The sequence below is a fragment of the Sinohyriopsis cumingii genome, unplaced genomic scaffold (genome assembly GCF_028554795.1).
Source record: "Sinohyriopsis cumingii isolate HCF-2022 unplaced genomic scaffold, ASM2855479v2 utg002277l, whole genome shotgun sequence".
NCBI lineage: Eukaryota > Metazoa > Mollusca > Bivalvia > Unionida > Unionidae > Sinohyriopsis > Sinohyriopsis cumingii.
Window position 1 is genome coordinate 314,127 of NW_028316176.1, and position 27,600 is coordinate 341,726.

The following is a 27,600-nucleotide window of genomic DNA, read 5'->3' on the forward strand; positions in this document are numbered from 1 at the left end:
CCAGTCCAACAAACCATCACAAATTAATTCTCCCCTGAGCATCTATGAGATGAAAATTCATGCAGGCTATAATTTGTCTGTGAACATTTGGTGTATTTTCGACACTCAGTTTTGCATAGCCCTGACTAAACAGAATATAACTGTCACGATCGAGGAAGATAAAGTGGCTCGTCGATTACTGATAAAATTTAGGGATGTCCTGACGTTGTTCATCACTTTCAGTCACAGTTAATTGGACATGTTAGGTGGAGAGAAGATCTTATTATCATATAATCAGGTTTCCCCTTCCATTAGCATCATCATCAACTGTCGATTTTTAAAGTTATTTCGTCACCCGGTAGAATTGAACTAAGGATTGGATTTAATCTTTTTATACTCCCGGGAACTGGTCAGATGGTCAGCAGCACAGTGCCTGAACGACCACACTAGGTCATGAGACTGATGATGATGATCATGATACTCCCGTGTGGTGGAGTACAACGTGGTGGAACATACGGCAGCGTCGTCACTGCGAGTCATTCTTTTCAAGGTGGATTCTGCCTTGACTGCTGACGAGGAAAGCGGAAACACCTATCCGTTCATCGCGAATTGTTACATCCTCATGAATTACCCGTCATTAAGTCGTATTTCGACGGTGTCAACATTGGTATAAAATGACATCTGGGACAAGATATTCCATTCTCGAAAGGGACTGTCACGGTGAAACTCTATTTTCGAAAAAGATTTTCTAACGACTCGTATGTCATGTATCCAGTGTACCCAGGAGTCGCTCTACAGCGAGGACACCGTTTAAAAGATATGTTAAAATCTGCGTTTCGTTCGGTGGTCCCCGTTTTGAAATCGATGGTGACGCGAGAATCGCATGCCTTTAGAGATGCTATTTGGACGCAAGGAAAATATTTTTTCCAAAATGTCATCATCGACAAACAAAATCCCCAAAAAGCTTTCTTTAGAGGAAGCAAAAATGTCTTGCTTCAAACTGGAAAAAATATTTTGGGCCGACGAGAAACTCTTATAAATGCACTGGACGCTGCCCAGTCTAACATTCATGCTTCCCTGACGTAACAGCAAGGAAAAGGTAGAAAAAGGCGACGAAGACACCCGTGAAGTGGACCTCACAAACACAGAGCCGGAAAGGCAAAGAAAGTAAGAACCGTCAGATAATTAGACATCTTTGATTATTAGAATGCAGAGAGAAAAAAAATGATGCACCGAGAGGTTTGCGAATATTCCATGCCGGAACCGGATCTGTTTGCCGTGCCACCTACTATGAAGATGATGCATAAATCCCAATGGGTAGAATTTTATCCCATCTCCTCTTTAACGACCTCAGATCCCATCGAATTTGAAATAAACCTACAGCCCGAAGATTACTTCGATCTAAATAGCAGTTACGTATACCTGAAGTCAAAGTGATGAAGACTTTCATGCATTCGTTGTTCAACGAAGTGGATTTGTACTTGAATAACAAAATAGTAAGCAGCAGCATGGATACTTACCCTTACCGAGGGTTGACGTACGTAAACGATACCAAGAAAACGCATATGTATGCATGCGTAGTATGGAAACATGATACAGCAGGTGAGGATACGTTTAACGATAAATTCGTGACAATATCTGACAATCCTCATAATGTGGTCTTTAACGATCTTCGAAAGAGAGATTAGATTAGAACTGATGGATTGTTTGCATTTGGACGTGTGGTTGCTAGAGGAGTATTTGCTGAACAGTGTGGATGTCCGCCTGAGATTGAATCTAAGCAGTACCATTTTTCATTTAATGGCCAGTGCCAATAAGTTCAAAACTATTATCCAATACGCGTGGAAGTGTTACGTAAGGTGGAAGCTATATCAGTCACACTTTGAGCAGAACGACCATCAAGTATCCGATACGGCGCGTGGAAGTGAAAACCTTCACCGCTGCCGCTGAACTCCATCAAACACTGAAGATCATCTGTTCCAAGGACAGATACCAAAACATTTAATCGTTGGTATCGTCAGCAAAGGAGCCCTCACCATTGCCAAACCTTTCCAGCTTAAGCTCTACAGGGTGTTTAAGATTGAGGTCAGTCGCAATAGCAAGACCTTGTGTACCAGACCCTTTAAACCTAAGTTTGCCGAGAAGAATTACTTGAGATCGTACTTGTCCCTATCTGAAGCCACGGGACAGTTATGGACCAACACTAGTCACGGCATTTCGTACCGCGATTATGCAGGAGGCTACGCTTTGTGGGTCTTTGATTTCACTCTAAGCCAAGGCAGCTATCATGGACATTTCCACCCTAAAAAATCCGGCCAGATTCGAGTGTAACTTCAGTTGCTACACCTCTAACCGAATCGGTGAACGTCATCTTGTATACCGAATTTGACAATACTATAGAAATCAAACTTTTGAGAAATGTCATTCTAGACTATTGAAAAAACTACGAAAGCCTGTAGTCTCTCTTTGAATAGCGGAGAACCTATGGAAAAGGAATGGGAGGATACCTTGGAAGTAGATTTCCAAGACAAAGACGAAGAGGATATAGTGATGAAGACCAGATGGCCAAAACAAGAATAACATTTAGTTTCCTGTTTTGCCAAACACCTGGCAGGAAAAGTACGAAATTGATCAAGAAAGATTGCTATGGATGTCAAAAAGATTATACTAGTCAAATGCAACACGATATATGTCTGATGATGAGTCAAGAAGAAAAATTGGACGAGTATCTAGATGAAGCTTGGAGTCTCATCTCGGATGAAACAGTTCTGCGTAAGTGGTATAAGGACTTGCGTGATCATTCCTCTCTTCCATTGATGGCTCTAGAGATGCATCACATCAAAGCTCTCTTGGTCCAGAGTGCGGAGACGAAGGGAGCAAACGGTTACTTGTCAGACATTTGCATTTGAATTGATGACTTATCATTATCAGTAAAGACAAAGAAATCAAGAAGAAAAAAAACCCACAAAAAATGGATACCTGGGAATTTTATTACCTTTTGAATAACAGTTCGTACACTGCTTCTTGGAATCCAGTGGTGTGTGCTAAAGATAAACTGCAAGCATGAAGACTATCAAGCTTATGTCATCAACACGGACGACAGTCTTCTCCCAGGAACCCACTGGGTAGCCGTCTACTTTCCCCGTGATGTTTGTGTGGAGTATTTTGATTCGTATGGATTGCCACCTTTGGAAGACGATATCATCGTCTTTATGAGAAGAAATGACCAGACGACACGATTCAATAATGTGAAATTAAAAGGCACAGATTCCATGGTGTGTGGACAATATTGTGTATTTGCTTCATCACCGCAGTCTTGGATATTCTTTAGAACATTTATGACTTATTTTGATCGCCACTCTTCTAGAAACGATGACAAAGTAGATCGTTGATTTTGTACCATTATGGTTATATTTTGTCTTTAGCTAGGAAACCTAGTGTACATCAATGGCCCAATGACTTCCATCAGAGGAAGTCGAGCTTAACTATACAACGTTGTCAACCTTGTCAAGAATAGTTTGTTATTTGTTTGTTTGTTTGAATAATTGTTAATTTTTTGTTGTTAGTTATTTGAATAAAACTGTTGTGTTTTGAAAAAACTGTGTCTGTCGTTTGTTTTCAATTTTTATCATTATACATGCTCTTTGACTTCTCTCTATCAACTGCGTGTGGAACTTCAGTTTGCTACAGCTCTATCCGAGACGGTGAACGTCATCTTGCATGCCAAATTCTACAATACTCTAGAAGTCAACAGTTTAAAAGAAGTAATTCTAGACTATTAGTAGCTATGAAATACACATTTTTCTTTAAATGGTGGTGTCTCTTTTGGAAATTGAATCCAAGGATATCTTGGAAGAAGGACCACCTGACAACAAAGACAAAGTCGAATAGGACATGTCCAGATGGATAGGAACAATAACAACATTTAGTCTCCTGCTTTGCTCTGAAACAGTAGGGTGAGCAGCAGCAGCAGCAACAACAACAACAGCAACATGAGCCAGAAAGAGATTGTTTTGTAGACTGCGCTGTGGATACCAAGCAGTTCCCCTTCTGAAAAATTTAAGAAAGCTAAAGACATGTTAACATATATGATTAAATAGGTACAAGAGGAAAAGGAAGACAAGGGCGAAACGTAAAGGGTACAAGATTGGATGGTTAAGGAGAGAAAGGAGGACGAAAATGAAAAGAAGAAACGCGATGATGATGTGGTGGAGAAGAAGAAAAGAGAAGAAGAAGAAGAAGAAGAAGAAGAAGAAGAAGAAAGCCAAAGGTCCTGTTCAGAACCACTCATATGTCTCGACAAGATATCTATTATCTCGTCCCTAAAATATTTTAGTCGATTGTATAGTTGTTTGTTTGATAGATGTATGTCTCATAATTAAATCTATGTTTGTGTGATAGATCTATGTCTCTACATATGTCTCTATGTCTATGTATATATTGTGTTTGTCCCTACCTAGAGTAGCGCGTATTCAGGTCAGCCACCTGCAACACTGTTCCTAACTACTCCGCTCGATTACGGTCAGCCACTTGCAACATTGTTGCCATTGTTTATCCATTGTCCAGTACCGTGACGTCACCCCAATCCAATTCCCTTTGTTCTTATACATTAATATCCACGTTCAGTTCCTATCTAGTGTCTCAGATAGTCCCACCATGTTAAATTCCCATAATGTGGCATATAGTAGAACCCCCTGTTTTCCTTTGCATGCCCTCATTTGCCCTAAGGTATCACCATTAATTACTGCTGCGACTGACAGCGATGGCATAATAAATATAGTACATGCTTAAAGAACTATGTATATACTATGTATATACTAACAATCAGTCTATATGTAGTTGAGAAAGTTCATAGTGTATTACTACAACGCGTTTAGTTACAGTTCTTTGCTAATTCCAGTGTTTTGCCTATTTCTGAAACAACATCGTGTTAAGCCTCGTTTTCAGAGAGTGAGTACCATTAGTACAAAACGAAAACTTAAGGGACATTCAATCAGGTCTCTTAACTATTTTAAATGATGACACCAGTCCGGTAACCAGACCGTGTGAGGCCTAATCAGTATAACGTTGTACACCAAATGTTGCTAAAATACAACTCCCAGAAAAGGCTTCATGTGGAAAGCAAAACGTGTGTAGATGGAATGGATACCAAAACTGACATCATAACTATAGGGCTTCGACGACATATTTGAGTGGAAAGTGTAATCAAATGGTCACAGTAATAATTAAGTTGTATCAATATTAATTGAGAACATTATAGTGGAGTATAAATTAGTCATCGCCCTGTAAGAGAAGTTTCCGAGGGCAGACCTGATGCTCTTTACAGATGAGAAAATCATAGTATAGACCGAGGTGATAGATAGTTTTCCCTCCGTTAAATACAGTACATCTTTCAATATCAATCTAGGTTCCATTAATACTGAATGAACTCAGTTTGGCATATCAGTATTATATTATGTTATTGGCAATATGCCATTTGTAAACAACTAAAGAAAGTCTAATTTTCTTCTTATGATACCAGTGCCTTTGCAGATAAATTAGTGACGCTCCTGTAGCAATATCACAAAGGATCCAATAACTAGTATACTATAAAAGGAATATAAAAAAGTAAGTAAACAAGGTATATTTGTCGACCCTTATGTATTTTTTATGATACATATTTCTTTTTATCTTCCTTTTAGAGAAAAAGTGGGTACACATGTTGATTTCAAGAACCTACAGAATCGGATAGAATAATGCTAGACCAATGAAAGTTGCAAAATAGTTCTTTTTCTACACTCTGTTGGTAAACAATGCATGTACCCGCTTAAACTGTTTGACCACAAAGTTCTTGATTTGTATTGAAATTAATTTGAATTATCTGTAGGCGACATTGGTTAGTAAGTAAAGAATTACAGTGCTAGATTTTTTATTTCATGGCTTGAACATTTCTCTGATTTGAGTTACCTTTGACGATTTCTTAGGAAAACGAAGTAAAAGCCTTCCTGCAAGAGTCTTACAGATAATATAGGCTGGTAGCAGTAGATATTGTAAAGAATGGACAGCGGTATCTGAGGTTTGATTTGGATTACTGACCGAATATAGGATTTTATAATTCTATTTGGTCATCACTACACATTCACTGTTACTATCAGTGAATTTTACGTTCATGCTGCTAACCTCGTAAAACGCTTGTAGTATGTATCTAGTGTAATCGTTTACATTCAAACTGAATGCTTTATTTTATAACGTTGTGACCTTGTTTCACAAATTGTGAACAGATTAAAGCAGCTTCTCGGCCGCGAATGATATCTTGATTTCTCTCAACACACACACATGTATATATATATATATATATATATATATATATATATATATATATATATATATATATATCGAAGTTATAAACAAAATGAATGATCTTCACAATTTAAATTAATGCTTCTATCAGCTCTTTAGTACTGTGAAGTGCTGGAACTGCGATGTTTTCTTCAGGTTTATATTGCTTGCCTTGTTTGTCTCTGTGTTTTATTTAAGCCTTTGTCAAGGACAAGGAGTCAGTGAAAGTCGAAATATATATATATATATATATATATATATATATATATATATATATATATATATATATATATATATATACATATGATACTATTGAGGACTTTGTATAGCGCCTAACCTTTAGAAGCTCTAAGCGCTTTACAACATTAGACAATATCTGTAACATAAAAAACAGATATAATGACATGATTACTAAAAATAAACACCATGAAATTAGAAAACATAAACAACATGCTGAAAAGATAAGTGTGTGTGTGTGTGTGTATGTGTGTGTGTGTGTTGTTGTCGATTACCTCTACATTATTTATTTAGGGAAGATATGTACAATATTAACTTTTAATCAAATTCACTTTTCCATGTTGTGCTAAAATACATATATGATGTTAAGAATTCCAGTCTCCAAAATTCAAAACTTGTATTGCCATTATGCTATCTTATTAACTTGTACTGGGGTGACATAATTTCACACTGCGAAAACCCTATCTTGACTCCGTGACTGGCGTGAGATCAGCGAAGGCGGAGATAAGGGTCACGTATAATCTGCTGTGATAATTGGTAGTTCACTAAGTCGCGAGCTGCACAGTAACAGTTTTTGACAGAGAGATGTATTACCGACTGGCGATTATTGTACTTATTGTTACAGTGGTACAACAGTACCAGCAAGGATCCGTAGCCGGAGAAATGGTTTTGCAAGAAGAAGAAGAAGACCATCGAGATCTCTACCAAATGGTTAAAGAGCTCCAGCGAAAAGTCAGTCGAATGGAGGAATTAGAGAGCAAAGTTGCTGAACAGGGCAGAATAATTGAACAGTTGGTAGATCAGGTCAAAAGACCTGTAACACGTGCTTGGAGAGAAACGGAGTCAAATGCTGATTTTATTTACGAGAACATCACAGGCAAAACGATTAGCGAGAACAAAAACAAACTTAAAAGCGTGAATAATTCAGGCCGTGGCATTCGCAGGGGTAATTTGCTTTCTATATCTAGTTATATTTGACCAGCAAAATATAAGCATTGTGAAATAAATATGAGAGAACAAACGAAAACACGTGCAATTCTCAACAAAAAACTGGATGTGCCCCATAAGATACACTAAAATGTATATTCCTGGTTTTCTGTACCCATTTATTTCCTGTTTCCCATTGTTTTACTCTTTTTTTAATTTTTTCTTATATCTTTTGTTCTTTTCTCAAGGATAAAGCTCATTGAATAGAGGATTTAATTCATATAGTCTGAGCATAATTTCCGATTTCAAACTTCACTAGTACTTTTATATTGGAAAACCTGGTAAATGGCGCGGAATATGATAACATTTTCTTACCTTATTATCATAAGTAAAGTATATTTTCCCAGGGGACTAAATAGAGATAAAGTTTTATCAATATTTTTATTATGCATAATGCATACGTATTAAAGATTAAAGTATTATATCTTGACATATTCTTGACAAATGTTAAATATTTGATCAGAACTCAGTTTATATAATAAAAGATTATGGCGTGCATAGTACTTGCTATCAAGTCTTTTATAAATAATTAATCATATTATATTGAGAATTAATTTAAAAATGCACTTTCGTTTTTAAAGAATTAGTAAACTTATTTTTATGGTATTAGTTTATACTTTTACCAATAAAGTTATTCTGCAAAGTAGAATAATATAAAAATATTCTTAACTAATTGTAAACATGGGACATAATAAAAAAAACAACAACAAAAAAAAATAATAAAAAAATAAATAAAAAAATAAAATAAACAGGATTAATAAATGTCATTATAGTGTTATAGTGTTTTTGAATTTAGACCTTTTGGGTATACCGTATTATGACGGTGAATCCAAAATGTTTCCTTTAGCAAAAGTTCCATCTCAGAATCAGCTTTAACAATAGGTTGGAGGGAGAAATCTTGCAAGGTATGGGAAATTGTGTTAAAATGTGCGGCAACATGAGATGAAAATGATTGATCGATATAATTTTTATATCTGATCTATATTGGTTCATACACTTAGATATTTGTTGACTGGTTTGTCCAATATATTGCACAAAACATTTTTTTGCATGTTATCAAATAAATAACATTTGATCTTGCACAATTAGTATCACAACGCCTATTAAAAGTTTTTTCGTATTATTACTATTGAAAGAAGCATTTTCATTAGTAAATGAACAGAGCCACCATGTAGGTCTATTACATTTAGTTGATGATCCTATTTTATACGATTTCTTTTTCTAATTTAGAATTAGAAAATCTTTAAGCTATTCAGTCTTTTTGTAAGCAAGCGTGGGCTTGCTTTCTTGTAGCGATTTAACACTTGCTTTACATGATAAGTTTAATACATCCCAATATTTGTTGATAATCCTACCTATATTAGGCAAACTTGGATTACATTCAATAACAAAAGGAATGATATCTTCATTTGTTCATTTGATTTTACATTGTAAAGATTCAAGCTGTGTAAGAGAAGATACTTTTTGGAAAGCAGTATTAATGATGTCAGTGGGGTAATTTCTATTTAAAAAATGCTGACCAAACTCTGTCATAGATGATTTAAAAACAGCATCATCCGAAATAACTCTTCTATATCTTTCTGCTTGACCATATGGTATCCCGTGTTTACATGATGTAGGATGGCATAAATGCTATTAAACATATTGATAAATATTCTTGTTTTTAACATGAACCATAGTCGTAATTTCATTATTTTTATTTTTCATGACATATACGTCCAAAAATGATACTTTAGCTTTAGACATATTGAAGGTAAATTCTATTGTTGGATGTAATTTGTTTAAACTGTCTGTAAAATAATAAAGGTCTTCTAATGAATAACTCCAGATCATAAAGATATCGTCTAAAAATCTTAATCATACATCTGGTTTTAAGAGGCATTTATTTAGAAAATCATTTTCTAATTTTCCCATAAATAAAGATGCATAAGCAGGTGCCATAGGACTAACCATTGCCGTTTCCATTTTTTGGAGATAGTTTGTATTACCAAGTTATTTTCGAGCACAAGTTGTATCAAAGCACAAACATGTTATTTTGATAGTTTATATGTATATTCGTTTTCGTCAAGATAATATTTATACGCTTCGATACCATCATTGTGTGGTATATTCGTGTAGAGTGAAACCACATCAAGTGTAACAAGGATTGAATTTTCAGTTAGTTTCGGTAAATATTTCAATTTGGTAATGACATCAAAAGTATCTTTGACATATGAAGGTACTGATTTCATCAGTGGTTGTAAAATGTGATCAATATATTGCGATATGTTATTTGTAATTGAGTTATATGCATAAATAATGGGTCTACCTGGATATGCTAATGGTAGTGACTTATCAACCGTTTTATGTATTTTTGATAAAATATAAGACTGAGGTGTGCGTATTTTATTTGAGAAGATATCTAGTTCATCATATATGGAAAAATTGTGTACAGAGATTTGATTAATACATTTACTTATTTTTTCTTTAATTTATTCAGAAGGATTATAGGAAAGTTTTGTGTAATATTCGTCATCATTGAATTGTCTTTCTACTGCTTTAATATAATCCCCCTTATTCATTATTAATATGGTACTAGACTTATCAGCTTTTTTAATAATAATACTTTCGTCTTGTGATAAGGTACGTAAAGAATTTAGTTCTTCTTTAGATATGTTTGTAAAATGTTTTCTTTTAGGACTGCTATTTAAAATTTCTTGTTTAGATGCTTCAATCTAAAAATCGAGAAAAAATATCTCGTCAACTAGAAGGTGTAAATGTTGATTCTTTTTTTATTGAAAAAGGGCTTATTTTGTAGATGAAAACTATTTTCATATTGTGAAGATGTACATGATTATGAGAAAAATGCTTCTGCTAAATTAATATTATCATGCGCTTTGGTTATTGTAGGAGAAAGCCCCTTCAGTATCTAATTATATATAACGGTTATAGCAACAATACAAAGACTAATGGAAAACCTCAAGGATCTGTCAAAAACAACACAAACATCAGAAAGAATAGGAGATTTATTATAATACAAAAAAATTTAGTAATTTTCAATGTTGATGTTTCTTTGTCCAGGAAAATTGTTTTTCTCTCTGTAAATTCTGTAACTTTTTATGTTGACTTCATAATAGTTCGTCTTTTTTAGGTTCATTTTTTTTTAAAGTTCTTCATGACAAATGTCAGCATTTCGTTTTAGCAAAGCTTTTAGTTCATCTCTATGCTTTTCTAGTTTTTTGCCCGTTTTAATCATTCTCCTCTGATGTTCTTCGTTTAGTCTATCACATATTTCCAACAATACTTTTTCCAATAGGAAGTCAATATATTCTTGAAACTTCTTTGATGGTGTATCATTGCCAACATGAAATTTTAGTTTTAAACGCAATCTCTTTGGCACAAGATTGTCTTCCAGACAATTTTCAAGAAAGAGTGCGTGTAATCCATTTTTCATCTGTTTCTCCGCTAATTTTTCCATTGTCCATTTTAAATAAGTCGTTATATTGCTAATTCGTGGATCATATGTTGATGCCATGGTGTTGTCAAGGTTTTCTTGATAAATTATAAAATAAGAAACACTTGGAAATTGGGAACTGAGGTATTGGGTTCAATAAAATAGAATGGGAACAAATAAGGCGATGTTCGGCTATTACTGATTTGGTTGATGTTTCTGTTGCTTTAGCAGTTCTGCCAAAGTGTACTTGTAAGTGATAATCATATAATGTTGGGGTTTGCTGTAAATATATAATATGAAAATACAAACACGAATGTCAACGGCCGACATGGGTTAACTAGATATTGAAGGGGCTTTATCCTACGACGAATTCAAAACATATTACCCATTTATTAATTCAGAACCTGCTTTCTTACAAACAGATGTGACAAACAGACAACTGAAATTAGATAGATGATTTTCGAATGCACATAATAAAAAGTGACACAGCTGGATTTAAACACCTTTGACAGATTAAAATGTTACATAAGAGGACATAAGTAATTAAAATACGCAGTAGCAAAAGAAACCAGTGTTTTCAGCGCTTGCATCCTCCTCGATCGAGGCTCTTGGGAACTGAGGTATTGAGTCCAATATAACAGAATGCCCACAAATAAGGCGATGGTAGGCTATTACTGATTTGGTTGATGTTTCTGTCGCTTTAGCAGTTCGAAAGTTTCAGCAAGAAAGGTTCAATAATAATTCTCTATAAAGCATGAAAGTCAGCGCACTTCATTTGTGTGTGTGTGTGTGTGTGATTTGGATTTTTAACGTAGCTTTAACAATTTTTCAGTCATATCGCTACGATGTCTGCAGTGTGACAGTTTGTAGTGATATCTAGCACTGTGGCATCATGCCGCAGACATGTAGCATGATGTCCCACCCAGTCACATTATCCTGACACAAGGCCGACCAGTCCTAACACTAACCTCTTAATGCTGAGGCCAAGCGAGGCAGCTGTTAGTACCATTTTTGTAAGTCTTTGGTATGACTCGGTCGGGGATCGAACCCACAACGTTCCGCATCCGAGGCGGACGCTATAACCACTAGGCCATCGGAGCAGTCTTCATTTGTCTGTTTTCCTTTTCTAATCAAGTGATCAACAAAGGTGTTGAAAGTGACTTTGAAATGTCACTGAACTGCAAATACCAATATGTTTACAGTATCGATGGCCATGTGCATGATTTTGCTCTTTTTTGACCTATTAATTATGCAAACAACAGAGGAGGTAGTAGTTTAATTATTTTATCTATGATAAGAGATTTTTATGTTATTGCAAAATTTTCAGTAAAATTGCCATCAACTCAAGTAAGTAACCTGTCACTATTCCTAGTTCTTTCTTCAAATCGATATTATTTGCAGCTTTCAGTTTCAATTTGAATACTATAACGTAAACGGTTGCGTGGATCTAGTATAAAATAACGATATTGACCATTTCATAATATACGTGCTATCTTTGCAGGAATAGTGGCAGATCATGTTGCGTTTACGGCTTATCTGGACCATCCTCTCACCGACCTCGCCACTGGAATGGTTATCAGGTTTTCTGGAACATTACTAAATGATGGAAATGCGTATAATATTTATACCGGTATCTTTACCGTCCCCGTTGAAGGCACCTACCTGTTTACCTTCAGTATTGTGCGTATTAACCAGAACCAACTCGTGGCAAAGTTAGTAGTCGATGGTGTAGGCCTGGTTGACGCTATTGCAGACCCTGCGGTTGGGCTGCACGAGCATCAGGGCACGAACGCGGCCATTATTCGTCTAAAGAAGGGTCAGTCTGTTTGGATAGAGGCGTTCCATTTGGAATCGGGTACTTTATTTTCTTTGGCAAATGATCGATATTGTACCTTCGCTGGAGTGCTGCTTTACTAGCTAAATGATGAAGACAACCTGAATAAATTCGTTTAGCATACCATGAAACCGTCTCGAGTGTTTTTATGGAGACTTATCTTAAAAGAATAAAAACACACAATTCCGAATGAATTGAAAATAATCAAATTCATGTGAGGCAGTAAGTAAATTCCATGAAGACGAGTTTTTAGTTTAAGTCTCTAATTATGATTGTGATGGTTCAATGGAAAATAATAACAAAATAATGAGTCTTATTAGGGTGGATTCAGACCAAACATCACTGATCAAAACGTACCATGTTGCTCTGTAGAAACATGAAACATGATAATACTAACAAATACAAATTACTTGCACATTGCTTCCTAAATATTCCAAAATGTCATGGTATAAGAACATGAACATGAAGCGCGAAAGACAAAATTAACGAACAATGTTTATTGTTTACAATCGACGATACCAGTAAAGAACACATTGGGTAATAGTGATCTTTATTCGGGTACTTGTGCCTCTCTCAATCATTAATAAACAAACACATCATGGAACTTTTTGTAATTATGTTATTTTTACAGGTTTTGTTACCTAGACCACCTTTCAAGCCCGCATAATCGAATTCCAAGGTTATACCTGGACATTTACCACGGCACTATCTATTTATCTACTTTATTCCATTCCACCTGCATATATACCTCATTAATTGTAATATATCAATACGCAGGTATGACCATTTCTTTCAAAGATGCTTTACAAACAAAGCAAGAGGATGAAGCTGGGTAGAATTGGATCTAGTGAAGATGCATATGAACAGCACTGAATGAAATATATATTTACCATTTATCGCACACTAAACTGAAACAACTGAACACACAACACTACACCTGCATATAATGTTCATCAACGGATATATGATATATGTCCTCAGCCTATATGATCAAAGCATGGTTCATGAACAAATAGTCACATTTTGTACCTTTTGTCAACGGATGTGATCAATGGATGGATTGTGTCGTCGTATATTACTGCTATGTAGATTTATCATGATATATGACCAGAGTCACACATATAACATTGAATTTCACGTGTAACACCTAATACATACATATATACATACATACACATACATACATACATACATACATACATACATACATACATATCCATCCATCCATCCACCCATTCATTCATCCTTCCATCCATACACACATACACACGTACATACGAAGAGTTTAGGGTATAGTGGTTTGTATGTGCAGGTAAGGGGGTCGATTACATAAGTCTCGGACTCGGTTTGAAATCTCCGTAGAGTACGATTTAAAAATTATTCATCCCTGTTTGATAATATGATTTAATTGGAATCATATATCGTAATCAGTCCTCCGTAACTGCTGAAAGATCCATGGAGAACATTTCTGTTCTGAAGAACCTTTTTTCAAACACTTTTTTTCCCTCATACTGAAGCAATTAGTATAGTCGATTAAACCAACGTCTTCATTGATCCCAGTCTCCAAACTAAACAAATAGCTACGTTACCCATTAAATTCCTCTTTTCATAGAGTAGTATACAATATCATTGTAATAAAAAAGACTTTCGTACTTGAATCTGTTGATGACAAGTATAATCGCTCGTTACTGTTAAAAAACTTTTATTCTGTTTTCAACGTAAATGCGGTCAACATATACATGAAAACACTTGCATTTTGAGCTGTAAAATGCGTAAACCAAGATATACTATATTGTACCCGATAGCATGGCGGTATGTAACATAGATCTGACTCAATAAATTTAGAATAAGTTGGAACATTAAATATATTGAACAGGTTCATGTTATAGAACGGATTGAAGCAAGAGGTTTCATATCTTTCCATACCTCTACAGCTGAAGACTGCTTACGTGAGACATTCAATTTCCTAATAAGGATTACATGTATTATGGTGATATAAAGAAAAATCTCACTATAAATATTATGTATGTGATAAACTCTACGGCCAGAGAATTCGGTATAAACGGCCACCACTGGTGGTTCTCTGTACGTTGATGAGTGACAAGAAGCCACTGTTTCAAAATCATTTTGGCTGGATAGCGGGACCTGGAAACCCATTTTATTATGTTGAAGTATAACAAAAAAAATGTATCTTGTGCACATCGTAACATTCCCCCCCCCCCATCCAACAGATACTACAATACAAATAGAAGTCAATCACGGGATGTGACTTGCATGCAAACTAAAGTTACACTTTATATTTACGGTACACGATGGTAAAATCAAAATCAGTTTCATTCTTTGCAAATCATACTCTGCTAATATGATGTGTCATTATGGCTCAGACATATTGCATTATGTCCCACACAGTCACTATGCTGACACTAGGCCGACCAGAACTAATTTTAACCTCCTAATGCTGACCACCAAGCTAAGCAACTGTATGTACCATTTTATATCTTTGGTATGACTCGGCCGGGCTTCGAACCCTATTCATCCGTGCCATTACATATATTGAACAAGCCGTTACAAAAAAGGTAATATGGTGTTGTGCTTATCAGTTTGATTGATAGGAACATGCTAATTGATGGTAAGTGCTCAGAAGAAAAAACGAGCCCAACTATCCGTGAAGACTTCCTCGTGTACCTGTATCTTTCTAAACATGTCAGCAAGAGTCTCGCCCACGCGATCCCTTCCAATTGCTGTAATGCTATGGCTTCTGAGTATCGGACATGAATTTCTGGATGAAAACCAGTTGGAAAATGATTTTACCATCCAACATGGCAAATTACCGATACATTAAATTTTTCTTGAAGAACAAACAAATCGAAGGTTCCTTGCCTTGGCACTGTTTCACGCTACCAATTGTTCCATTAATTATCGAGCTGAGAGACGCGAAGTAAACCCTGCTTCCGCATAAGCTCAGCGCACAATACATTGTCCACGGCTCAGAGATTTTAAAGTGGGGAGTGGCTGAGTCATCGCTTGTGCCTGCCACCTAGTTTCGACCATATGTACAATAAGAAAACAAAACACAGAGTAGAGTCTGGAGCCATCAACATTTCCAGTTGTTAAGACGAATATTGAATTACTCACACATAGCACTTAGGCGATTATGGCCGAATACCCTTTAGGAACAAACTGACATCTAGTGAAAAAACATCCTTTCGCACTCTTGGAAAGAGACATATTTTGTTAGTTTATACCAGTAGCTGTCTGTATTCTCTTTGTTCTCCTACAATCGGGTAATCTTTCTTGAATTATTGTCTTGTATCCGGTCTTTCGTAGCTACTAATAATTAATTTTTATCGTCTGCACTGTCTCCGTTTTTCTGTCTTCAGATTCTAGGACTTCCAACTTTGTTTCTCCAACTTTATCGCTCAATTTCATTCCTCTAATTCTTTAGTTTTCTATATTCTTTCATTTTAGGCTTACTTTTTCCCCAAACTATTATATCGTTTTTACTTGATTTCCTAATTATATCTTCTTCCTCTCAAATGCTTTCTTTCTTCAAATTCTCTGTTGTCTCATTCCGGCTGCCTTCCTATATCTAAGCTTCTCTTTATATATACGTCCCTTTTAATACCATTTGAAGCTTTAAAGAGGTCAAAGAAACATTAAAATGCCCAAAAATACATAAATGAGGATTTTCCCCACTCCTCAAAAGAGAAACCTTGAAATAAATCTTTAGACAAAAAGGGACCACATCGCCAGCGAAAGAACAATAGGAAACCAAAAACGAAGGCTCTGCTGGCTCCTCAAGATATCATATGGGAACCGGTGGTTCCTGCTTTCGAATTATAAAGGGACGGAAATCAGTATAAAGCACCGATGCCCTCCGAAAACGAGGACATTGAATGTACTTGAAACGCATTAGGTAATTAAACATGGAGATAAAATGCCTAAGGCGCAAGAGGTCTTTCGAAGGAAACAGAGGCAGCAAAAAACACAGCTAGAAATAAATCTAGACACAAAATTGGAAAAAGAGAATACATTTACAAAGTTTTAAACATCGCACAAAAGTACATGGTGATCTCTGGTTATGTTTAAATTATATAAAATCATTCTTCAGAAAATATTGAGTTTAACCAAAAGGCGATTTGAGGTGAGTGGAAGATAGCCAGAACTTCATCACCAGGTTGAAAACTCCTTTCCTGTAAATCTGTCATAGATTAATTTCCTTTCTTTGGCAACTTGTATTTGAAGAGAGTCATATTTATGAGGATTAATCTGGAAGCTTCCTTTAAAGGAAATTTTCCTTTTAATGACGTAAATAGTCTACAGACAGTATTTCCAAAGAGCAGTTAGAAAGGATTAAAACCCAATGATTCCTGAACTGATTTCACTGGACAACAAATTTTTACAAAAGTCATGTTACTGAAATAAAATTAGTCAATTCTTATCAATTTTTATGTGCTGAACATGAATATGACAGTCAAATTGCAAAATTGGCTCTAGTTTTTTTTGTAATCTGCAAGAAATTAATGTTTACATAACGAAATGCATTCCAATAGTAAAAGGTCAACTGTAATAGCCTACCTATAAAAAATCAAGTCATTGACTACATCTTAGATTTCTTCGCCTGTCTCTTGTTCGGGAGCATCTCTGAGGAGTGTCCAGCAGTAGTCAGCCAGGATTGTAGTGGACCATTTTCCCTGGTATCTTTGTTCCATTGTTGCGATATCTTGATGAAAACGTTCGCCGTGTTCATCACTAACAATACCACAATTGCTAGGAAAGAAATCCAAATGGGAATGAAGGAAGTGAATCTTTAGAGACATATTGCAGCCGAGCTTCTTATACTTCATCAACATGTCTTCTACTAGTTCCTTATAGTTTTCTGCCCTAACATTTCCGAGGAAGTTTGTAGAAACTAGGCGAAAAGCATTCCATGCTTGTTTCGCGTCACCTTCCAGCAAGTTGTTGAACCGGTCATCTTTGAAAAGCTCTCGAATCTGAGGACCCACAAAAACTCCCTCTTTAATCTTTGCTTCGCTGAGTCGAGGGAATTTTTCATGCAGGTATCGGAATGCTGGCAAAGTCCGGTCAATGGCTTTCACGAAGTTCTTCATCAAACCTAGTTTGATGTGAAGGGGTGGTAGCAAGATTTTCTGAGCCTCAACCAGAGCTGGGTGTTGGATATTCTTCTCTCCAATGGCTACATTCTGCCTGTGAGTCCATTCCTTCCTCATGTAGTGCATTTCCCTTGCTCGGCTATCCCACTCGCATAAGAAACACATGTATTTTGTATATCCTTGCTGCAGTCCCATTAAAAGGGCAACTACCTTCAAATCACCACAGAGGTGCCAGCTGTACTTGTTATACTCAATGGAATTCAGTAGCTGCCTTAAGTTATCGTATGTCTCTTTCATGTGGACAGCATACGCTACCGGAATAGATGGAAGAATGTTTCCATTGTGCAAAAGCACAGCCTTGAGACTCAGTTTCGAAGAGTCCACAAATAGTCTCCATTCTTGTGGGTCATGAGTGATTTTTAAAGCATTCATGAGGCCCTCAATATCGGAACAGAATATCAGATTACTTTCCTTTCTGAAGAAAGGCTCCAATTGCTGGTGGCGCTTTCGATATGCAGTAATTGTGACATCTTCTTCTAGAAGATTCCATTGTTGGAGTCTTGATCCTAGCAATTCTGCCTTGTTCTTTGATAAGTCCAAATCACGAATCAGGTCATTTAGTTCTTCCTGTGTTATTCTGTGTGGGGTTGATGATGCACCACAGTGAAAATCTGGATCACTGCATGCTGATGGACCAGGAGAAGAACAGGTCGACTCACCTTTGTCTTCGTCAGATGAATCAAGAGAATATTCTGCTGGAGGTTCTGGAATAGGAAGTCCCTCACCATGTGGAACTGGTCTCAATGCAGACGGAATGTTTGGGTAGACTATTCTCGACTTCTTTCGCTTCGTTATTCCGCCGGAAAGAGGAGGAACCAAGCAGAAGTAACAGTCATTTAGGTGGTTGCTTGGCTCTCTCCACACCATTGGGACTGCAAACGGCATTGATGACCTTTTGCAATTCAACCACTGTGAAAGCTGTGTTGTACATGTAGCACAGCATATATGCGGAGCCCAAGGCTTGTCTTGGTCACCAACCTTGCATCCGAAGTAAAGATGATATGCCTTCTTCACTTGAGAATTGATACTTTTCTTCTGGTTGGCAAATGTCACTTCCCCACAAATATAGCAAAAATTGTCCGCGGTATTAACACACTTTCGAGGCATTACTGTTCTTTATTGTACGTAAATGGATAAAATAATAAGTTTTATGTAACAGTAGCTTGAACTGTCTCACACAACGTCTAAAATATTTTAAATGCTGAACCTATCTGATTGGGCTTTATATAGTACACTGCTTACGTCAGCTTCAGCAGCCGCCTGGCATTAGTATAATAGGCCTACACATGTATAGTACACTGCTGACGTCAACTTACTTCAGCAGCCGCATGGCATTAGTATTGCATTGCATCAGAAAATGATGCAATCAACTGTGGATGATGTGAGCATGATGGTATTATGCAATGTTACATCATTATTCCGGATGTTGCTGCAGTCCTACTGGAGAAATTTACACAGTGAGACATAGAAAATGAGGTATATGAATATCTTCAAAACGAGAGCCAATACAAATTTTTCACGGTTATATTCGTGTTCGGCACACCAAAATACTACAGATTAGGGCCTTTTCAAGTCAGTAATGATTTCACTGTTGACCAGTGTTTCCTAACATCAAACGAACGTCCTCATCCAAATCCTTTCCTGAGTCGTAGCAATATTCTTCAAAGTTTGATGAAATCTTTCCAAAGTTTCGGGGCTATAGACAAATGATCTAAACTGTTGGATGCCTACTTCATGCAAACCATATTGAAGAAATCAGAAAAAAGTTGACCCTTGATCATGTTGAACCTATCTGGGAAGTCCAACAGTGTAAAACTCTTTGTCAAAGCTTTTATTGTGGTTTGCTTTTAACATTTCTCAAATAAATTGCTTCTACAAAACTTGTGGACGCATACAATGTTGTCAGCAAGCATCATTTTCCTGACGTAGTTTACCATTAGTGTTTTAATTGTTTCGTCAAGTGCATTAAATGGTCGTTCTGTTGAGCTTCTGATTGGGTCGTCCTACTATTTGACAAGTATTACAAAATCTACAGTATTTAAAAACATCTCTTTTAATTATTTGCCAATACAAATGCTTTATAATCGTGTGGTAAGACTTACTGACTCATAAAAGACACACAAAGGGAGTTTGATGGGCTAGAAAAAGAGTGTCCAGTCGCTACGACATTGGATTTACAATACCATAGCTCAGTGACCATTCGTCCAGTGGATTCGTTTTATTTATTAGGACACCTGTTTCGGAACGTAATAAAATGGAAATTTGTGTGTATTCAGTTGTATTAATACACCTCTGAAAAAAAAAAATCTCATGTTCTTGTTCCTGTTCGACACGGAGTAATTCTCGGTTAGAATAGAGAGAATGGGAATAAAGCTTTATTGCATTTCCCTCCCTCCCTCTTTCTCTGTTTATCTTCTTCTCTTCTCTTTCTCTATGCTCTTGTTTTTCCTCTTTCTATCACACTCCATTTACCATGAAGCATTATAGATTCCGTGTTCTTAAATTGTAATCCCTTTTTGGTATGATCTGAAAGAAAGTTCACTACATTAGGTTAAACTGTGAATAAATGTTGCTTTGGTAAAACTGTTCTTATTTATGTGAAACTAAAACTACCGAAACAAAATCTATTCAAATTTCAAAAGTAATTTTAATTTTAGAAAACAAATATCTTTTAAAGAAATTCAGATCTCGGTCTGCAACCCTATTTATCGTTATGATAATTCATATTAACACGCCATATATATATATATATATATATATATATATATATATATATATATATATATATATATATATATATATATATATATATATATATATATATACTATTATTTAAGGTGGGTCGTGGGCAGTTTTGTCGTCCTCAGACGGTTTCGTGGGCAGATAAAAGTTCGTGGGCAGATTTCCATCTGCCCACGAAGCACGTCGTCCTTTTCTGCACTCTTGCCACAAATATCAATAAAATAAATGCATATTTACGCTGCTGAATGTTAAATATTCGATAAATATTCATCTGCAAAATAAATAATTGCCTTTTTACCTATTTATTTCCATTTTTTCATTAATGAATTGAATTGAATAGCAAAACTTGAGTTACCTCCCATTATGTACTAGTATATATTGCACCTTAAAAATAGATTGACCCGGAAGTAGTATGTTTCAAATTTACTGCCCATGATGACAGGGGGTCGTTACAAAGAAAATCAAGGGATGGGGTTCTAACCTGTAACAATATAATATGTTAATAGTGTTACAGGTTAGAACCCAAATCTGTTGATTTTCTTTGTAACGAGCCACTGTGCCCGTGATTATTATTGTGAGAGATCAAAACTGCCCGGGAACCAGGATGTGGAGTGAATAATCTGCCAATGTCGCCAACAAGCACCATACATATATACTATTTATTTTGATATCTAAGAAGTTTTCAATAATGCTAATTAGTAGCATTATAATGAGTGAGCTGTTATATGTCTTTCGAAATACCTCTATTCACTATTGCTGGTCTTGAGCCCAAACTAAGAGGATTGTGGCTGTCATTAGAAATACAAGTGATACCATTTATTTAAATCCAGGCTTAGTAAGTTCATAACTTCACTTAAGTTCATATTATATGCTGCTGCATTTTCTTCTCTCAGTCTACTATTAACAACGACAACAAAAGAAAAATGGTGTTTACTCAGAATTTGTTCCTATATTTATCAAAAAATTTGTTTTGGAACAGATATTTTGTTGGAAAAGCTGAAAGAATAAAATTGGGGGAAAATCATGATGGTATAATAATACAATTGTTTACTTATAATAAAAGAATACTGGATTTAGTGTACAACATCCTTGCAATAATTAAATGGCATTGTGAATATGCAGAACCCCAATTCTTTAATGTACATGTACTGTTTAAGGTACAAAACTGTTTTGCATACTTCATAACTTATTTCTCTAATAGTGCAAATAATAGGAGACAGAAGACATTTAGAAAGAATTAATTTGTCAAAATAAGTTAAATATCAAGATTAGTTTAATGGACGTTTGAAAATTTACTATTAAAGTAAAATTGCCTATTTTTGAGAGAAAAATCCTAATAGTAATACACGTAATTTTATTTAAATTAGCAGTAATGTAGAGGATTCTGATTTATTTATGAAATATACCATAAACGTGTGTTTCATGTTCATTACTCCAAAGTAAAATACCCAAGAACCACCTCAGAAAATCAGTAATGACATATTCACGTAAAACACAAAACACAATTCTAACAAAGTGATGGAGATGCAGTTATCAGCTGTGAGTCACATAGCTAACACATGTTGAGTAGCAGACTGGATGATTGGTATGGAACGAATTGTATTTGCCTTGTCAGAATAGCTGGTAAAGATTTTAAGAGGACTTCCTGGTTGGAAAAAAGTGAATTGGAGAAATGTATTATTTTTTTCATCGTATGTGTCCTTGTTTCACTTCATTAATAATAATGATATGACTTTTGACAAATCTTTTTGTCCGAGTGACTCAGTGCTGATAAGTGTAAAAAAATGTCGAGGCTGCGACAGATGTGTCCTCTGTAGAAATGGGTGTTTATTAAACTAGGTCAAAATTAGGTAGTGTAAAAATAGGAAGTGGAACAATACACAATATGGAAAACGCTCGCTGTGGAAGACATTGGGCGGACATACAGACACATCAAGATGTATTTAATAAGATTCATACACATATTATATACTGTTGTATAGCTCTCCTTGTATGCTTCAGATTTATACTATAAACATTGAAGTTTGTGATACCGAGACAAACGGCAATGGAAGATGCACGTATCAAGGTTATGAAGATTGTTAAATTCACAAGCGATACAGAGTCAAATATACCAAAACTTTCATATTGCATTTTCTTACATTTCTACTATCACAGATCGATTTAGACTGATGCGAAACCTATCAATTTATATCAAATTTGTCAAAATCGGGGTTTATTTACTATTGTTATGAGTTATTCACCTGTATGGAAAACGATCGTATAGGAAGACATTAGGCGAAATGACAGACAAAGGAAGATATACTTAATAAGATACATACACATACTATTTACAGTTGTACGGCTTTAATTATATGCTTTAGATATATAGCAATAGCATCGAAATATGTAGTACGATCGCAAAACGGCAATGGTAGATTCACGTAGCAAGGATATGCAGATCGGTAAAGTCGCACCCGATATTCAGTAAAAAGAACAAAACCTTCTATTTTGCATTTTCACACATGTCTATTGGCACAGATCGATTTAGTATGATTAGAAACATATCAATTAAAATCAAATTTGTCATCTGATATCAAATGTGTCAAAACCGTTGTTTTTGCGATTGTTATGACTTATTCGCCCATATGAAAAACTTTCGTATAGGTCGGATCTAGGCGCACGGACAGACAAATAAAGACGTGCTTATTAAGATATATACACACATTTTATAATATTGTATAGTTTTAATTCTATACTTCAGATCTCTAATATTAGCATCGAAGTATGTGCTACAATCACAAAACGGGAAGAGTGTATTAAAGTAGCAAGCATATGAAGATCGGTAAAGTCGCACCCGATATTCCGTAAAAAGTGGAACTTTTTTATTTTGTATTTTCTCACACGTCTATTGGCACAAATCGATTTAGGCAGATGAGAACCTATATATTAATATGAAATTTGTCAAAAGTTGTGTTTGTTTACTATTGGTATAAATTATTCACCTATATGGAAACCGTTCGGATAGGAAGGCATCGGGTGCACAAACAGACATATGAAACCGTACTTAATAAGATACATACACATATTATTTAATGTTGTACATCTTAAATTATATGCTTCAAACCTATAGTATTAGCATCCAAGTATGTGCTACTATCGCAAAACGGGAAGGGTAGATGCACATATCAAGGATATGAAGATCGGTAAAGTCGCAAGCAATAATGAGTCATAAATACCAACTTTTTTATTATTAATTTTCTCGACTTTTTTTTGGCACAGATCGATTTAAACTGATGAGAAACCTATACATTGATATTATATATGTCGAAATATATGGTTGTTTAAGATTGGTACAACTAATTTACCTATATAGAAAATCTTTGTGTTGGAAGGTATTTGGCGCACGGAAAGACAAATGAAGACGTACTTAATAATATATGTAAACATGTTATATGCTGTTGTTTAGCTTTAATTTTATGCCTGAAATCAGTAGTATTAGCATCGAAGTATGTTGTAACCCCCCTCCCCTTAGTACGCTACTGCAAGCAGACTTTGTCAAATGCTAAGAGACACTAATTGCTCGAAAATTATAATTTAAAAAATATTTATGTATTTATGGACTGGTATATTATAACCTTATAATGCGCCTTCATTTTCCATCAGGTAGGTCTCCAGGTCGAGTTGTCATGAAAAACAGGAACCAGTATCGTACATTCTTTACTAAGCGACTTCTCCGATGGTGCAATGTGTCTATAGAGCGTCCGCCTCGGATGAGAGGGGTCGCGTATTCAAACCCCGGCCGAATCATACTAAAGACATAACAATGGTACTAGCAGCTGCCTCTTTTGGTGCCGATCATTAAGAGGTTAGTGTTCGGATTAGTCGGCCTGGTGTCAGGATAGTGTGACTGGGTGGGACAAGTTTTTCTTATGTCCGCTAAAATGCAAAAGCCTACTGAACCAAGTCGAACAGGTTACGTATTATACAACTTATTTTCGAGGTTTCAGCGCCCCCCCCCCTTAAATGCGTACATATATTATCAGTATACCTCCATGCTCAAGCCTATGCACTTGGGTTACCCCCACCCCCCCACCCCTCTATGCGTACATACTAAATGGACGGCCCCTAACCATTCATGAGATGGTATTGATTCAAATTTACGAGTGCGATTGTGATGTACGCATTTCCCTACACAAACACGGGATGGTATTATTCAACCGTACATGTCCACAAAACTATATATATTTATAGATATATGTATACAACCATGGTACATCAATTAGGTATCTAATTACATAATGACAGTGTAGTGGTTAGCAAATTTGAGAAATATACTTTTTTATTCAGACACCATGCCAAAAGGAAAGAACTAACTTACAGTTTACGCTGAACTAAATTAAATTTACTATTTTTGTTTCCAGCATGGTCGGAATATGTTTACATGTTTCATATTAGGAAACAATTTGCATTATGGCTAAGTATATCTAAGAAGGAAATAAGATGTTCTTACAAACTCTTATTTTGTTGGTGTATTGGTTACCTCTCAACATATGAACCATTCTTTGCCATCTCACGATTATAATCCGTATGTACTTAAGCGTTGTCTCATTTGTAGTGTTAATTTTTAAATGTATACTTTGCTTGTAAAATGATCCCACTTTATATAAATGTACAAACACCGCAATCGTGATGTGCTTACAGGAATACATTCTTCTGAGTTCTACTGAAGTCAGTTATTCAGTATAATTTGTAAAACGATATGGACTGATTGATAAAAGTGACTGTTTTCTTTACTTTGGTTTGTCGCAATATTTTTCTAACACATTACTAATATACACTGGTCACACATGACGCCCCAAAGAAGCAGTTGTAGTTAATTCTTTTTTACCTGTAGTAATGGGAGTTTTACAATATATGGCTGTGGCAGATGTACGTCGATTATCAGACAATGGTCGGCTTTTGCACTATTCGCTTATTTCCCTACTTCGAGTGCGGACTGATTGACCGTTAAGCAAAATCTCAATTAATCTCTGCGATTTATGTGCAACGTACGATATTGTCCCCAGTGTTTATTTAATTCCATCATCGTTTAACAAAACTTCTTTTCTTATCCTCTCTAAATCAACTTTTGTTGACCAAAGACAATACATTTTATAGGCAAGGCAGAACGCAAAATCACATTACCCATCCACGAGTACAATGAAAATATGTAAACAAAAATAGTTAATAAAATTCCAAGGTATGTATAATATTGTAATATATTTTGGAGTATGCGCATTTGTTTACCGCTCTCCATTTTAAGGATTCCTTATATACTTGCTTGAATATGGGAAGTCGGTGCTGGGATTATAGTCTTTAGACCAAAATAATTAGCCAATTACTAGGGGCAAACGTTACGGAGTGAAGTGTAAGTGAGTTTCAAGATGACATGGTTTACTTTTGGTGAATTCAGGTAAGAGCCGCATGAGTATCCCTGTCACTCAGTGTCCCTATTCAAATCTAATTGCGTGAATTGATCGTGTGACTCCAGGTGCAGTATTTATGACTGGAGATTGGTAAATTATACAATGGAATCAACAGAAAAAGACTGTTCCGCCGTCGGCGGGCGCCATTTATTGTTGCTGTGGTGGTAAATATGTTACAAAGTTACAGGCGAAATGAAGCTAAACATCATGATTTAAAAGGCCTAAGGTGGCGTAGTAAAAACGGTTCCCTGTATTAGGTTGTTGAGTTGTATAGTTTCACGGCGTGAAATACTGGCGGTAAGTTACGGAAAGTTAACGAAGAGAAGCTTTGCAATTGTGACACTGACATACAATTGGGAAGTTGGGATTTGTGGTCATGTATTAATTAGAGTAACATTACTGATAGACTGGACGCGTTGGACTTTCCAGTTTGCAGAAGTAGTTGTACAGGATTCCTTTGAATCGGGGAAACCTATGACTCGTAGCGGGATTCGCGCAAGGGCTTGACATCGCTCGGTCAAGAAACCCATTTGGTTGATACAATATTTCTTGCGTGAGCATAATGCAAATATGTATACTGGTTTGCACTGATTTCAGCTATGATGTACGATGTTAAGATCTCAGTCGGTCAGGATATTCTTTAACAACGGTATCTTTTATCCTAACACGTCTTTCAATACGGTACCATTTACCCCTTGCAATAAAGTATATCAGTTGGAGGTTGAGGATGAACTAATCGATATTGAATTTTTCTAAGTACTGTTTGGTCAATGTTCGGATCTCATTATCTTGTTATTGCAAAAAATATATATTGGTTATAATCAATTACACCTTTAGTTTTATGATTATTTAGACATTCTATATAAATCCAGCATGGTATCAGTTAATATTTCGACGATATTGTTATATGTGACCAGTACATTTGAACATGTATGATTATAAACAGTAAAATTAGGCATTTAAACTGTAGGGAAAAATATTCTACTGAAAAATGTTTCATCAGCATAAAAAACTAAGGATTGTCAAATCCGAGACTAGCAATATTTTTTAGTACCTATATTTGCTCTTTTCAGGCCAAGTTCTCACGTAATGGCTTGTTTTAGTAGATTGCTTGTTTTTGTGGGGGGGGGGGGGTTGTGCTCCCACACAAAATGCGCATGCGCGGAATTTATTTTCCGTTGCCATGACGTATAAAAGTTACCGGCCATGCACCAACATTTTTCTTTATACATCAGATTTGCATAACATGATTAAAAGTAGTTATACTTGAACAAAAAGAACCAAAAAAACTTATAAAGTGTACAGAAAAAATAATTTAATTTCTCGAAATAAAAGTATACATCACTGTTACTTAGATACGATTTTCCACCTATAGAGGACGCCAGCAAGAAATGACGTACATTTATCCCCACAAGACGAAGTACGGGGGGGGGGGCCGGCACCAGACAG

At 35.8% G+C, this 27,600-nt stretch overlaps 1 protein-coding gene across 1 annotated transcript; it reads left to right on the forward strand.

The window, feature by feature from the left end:
- Positions 1-7,089: 7,089 nt before the first annotated feature.
- LOC149770818 (cerebellin-1-like) lies at positions 7,090-12,871 on the forward strand. Its single transcript, XM_089949077.1, has 2 exons — positions 7,090-7,480; positions 12,456-12,871. Exons 1-2 carry the CDS (start codon positions 7,120-7,122, stop codon positions 12,869-12,871), a joined length of 777 nt encoding a protein of 258 aa, XP_089805203.1. The 5' UTR covers positions 7,090-7,119.
- The last annotated feature ends 14,729 nt before the right edge of the window (positions 12,872-27,600 follow it).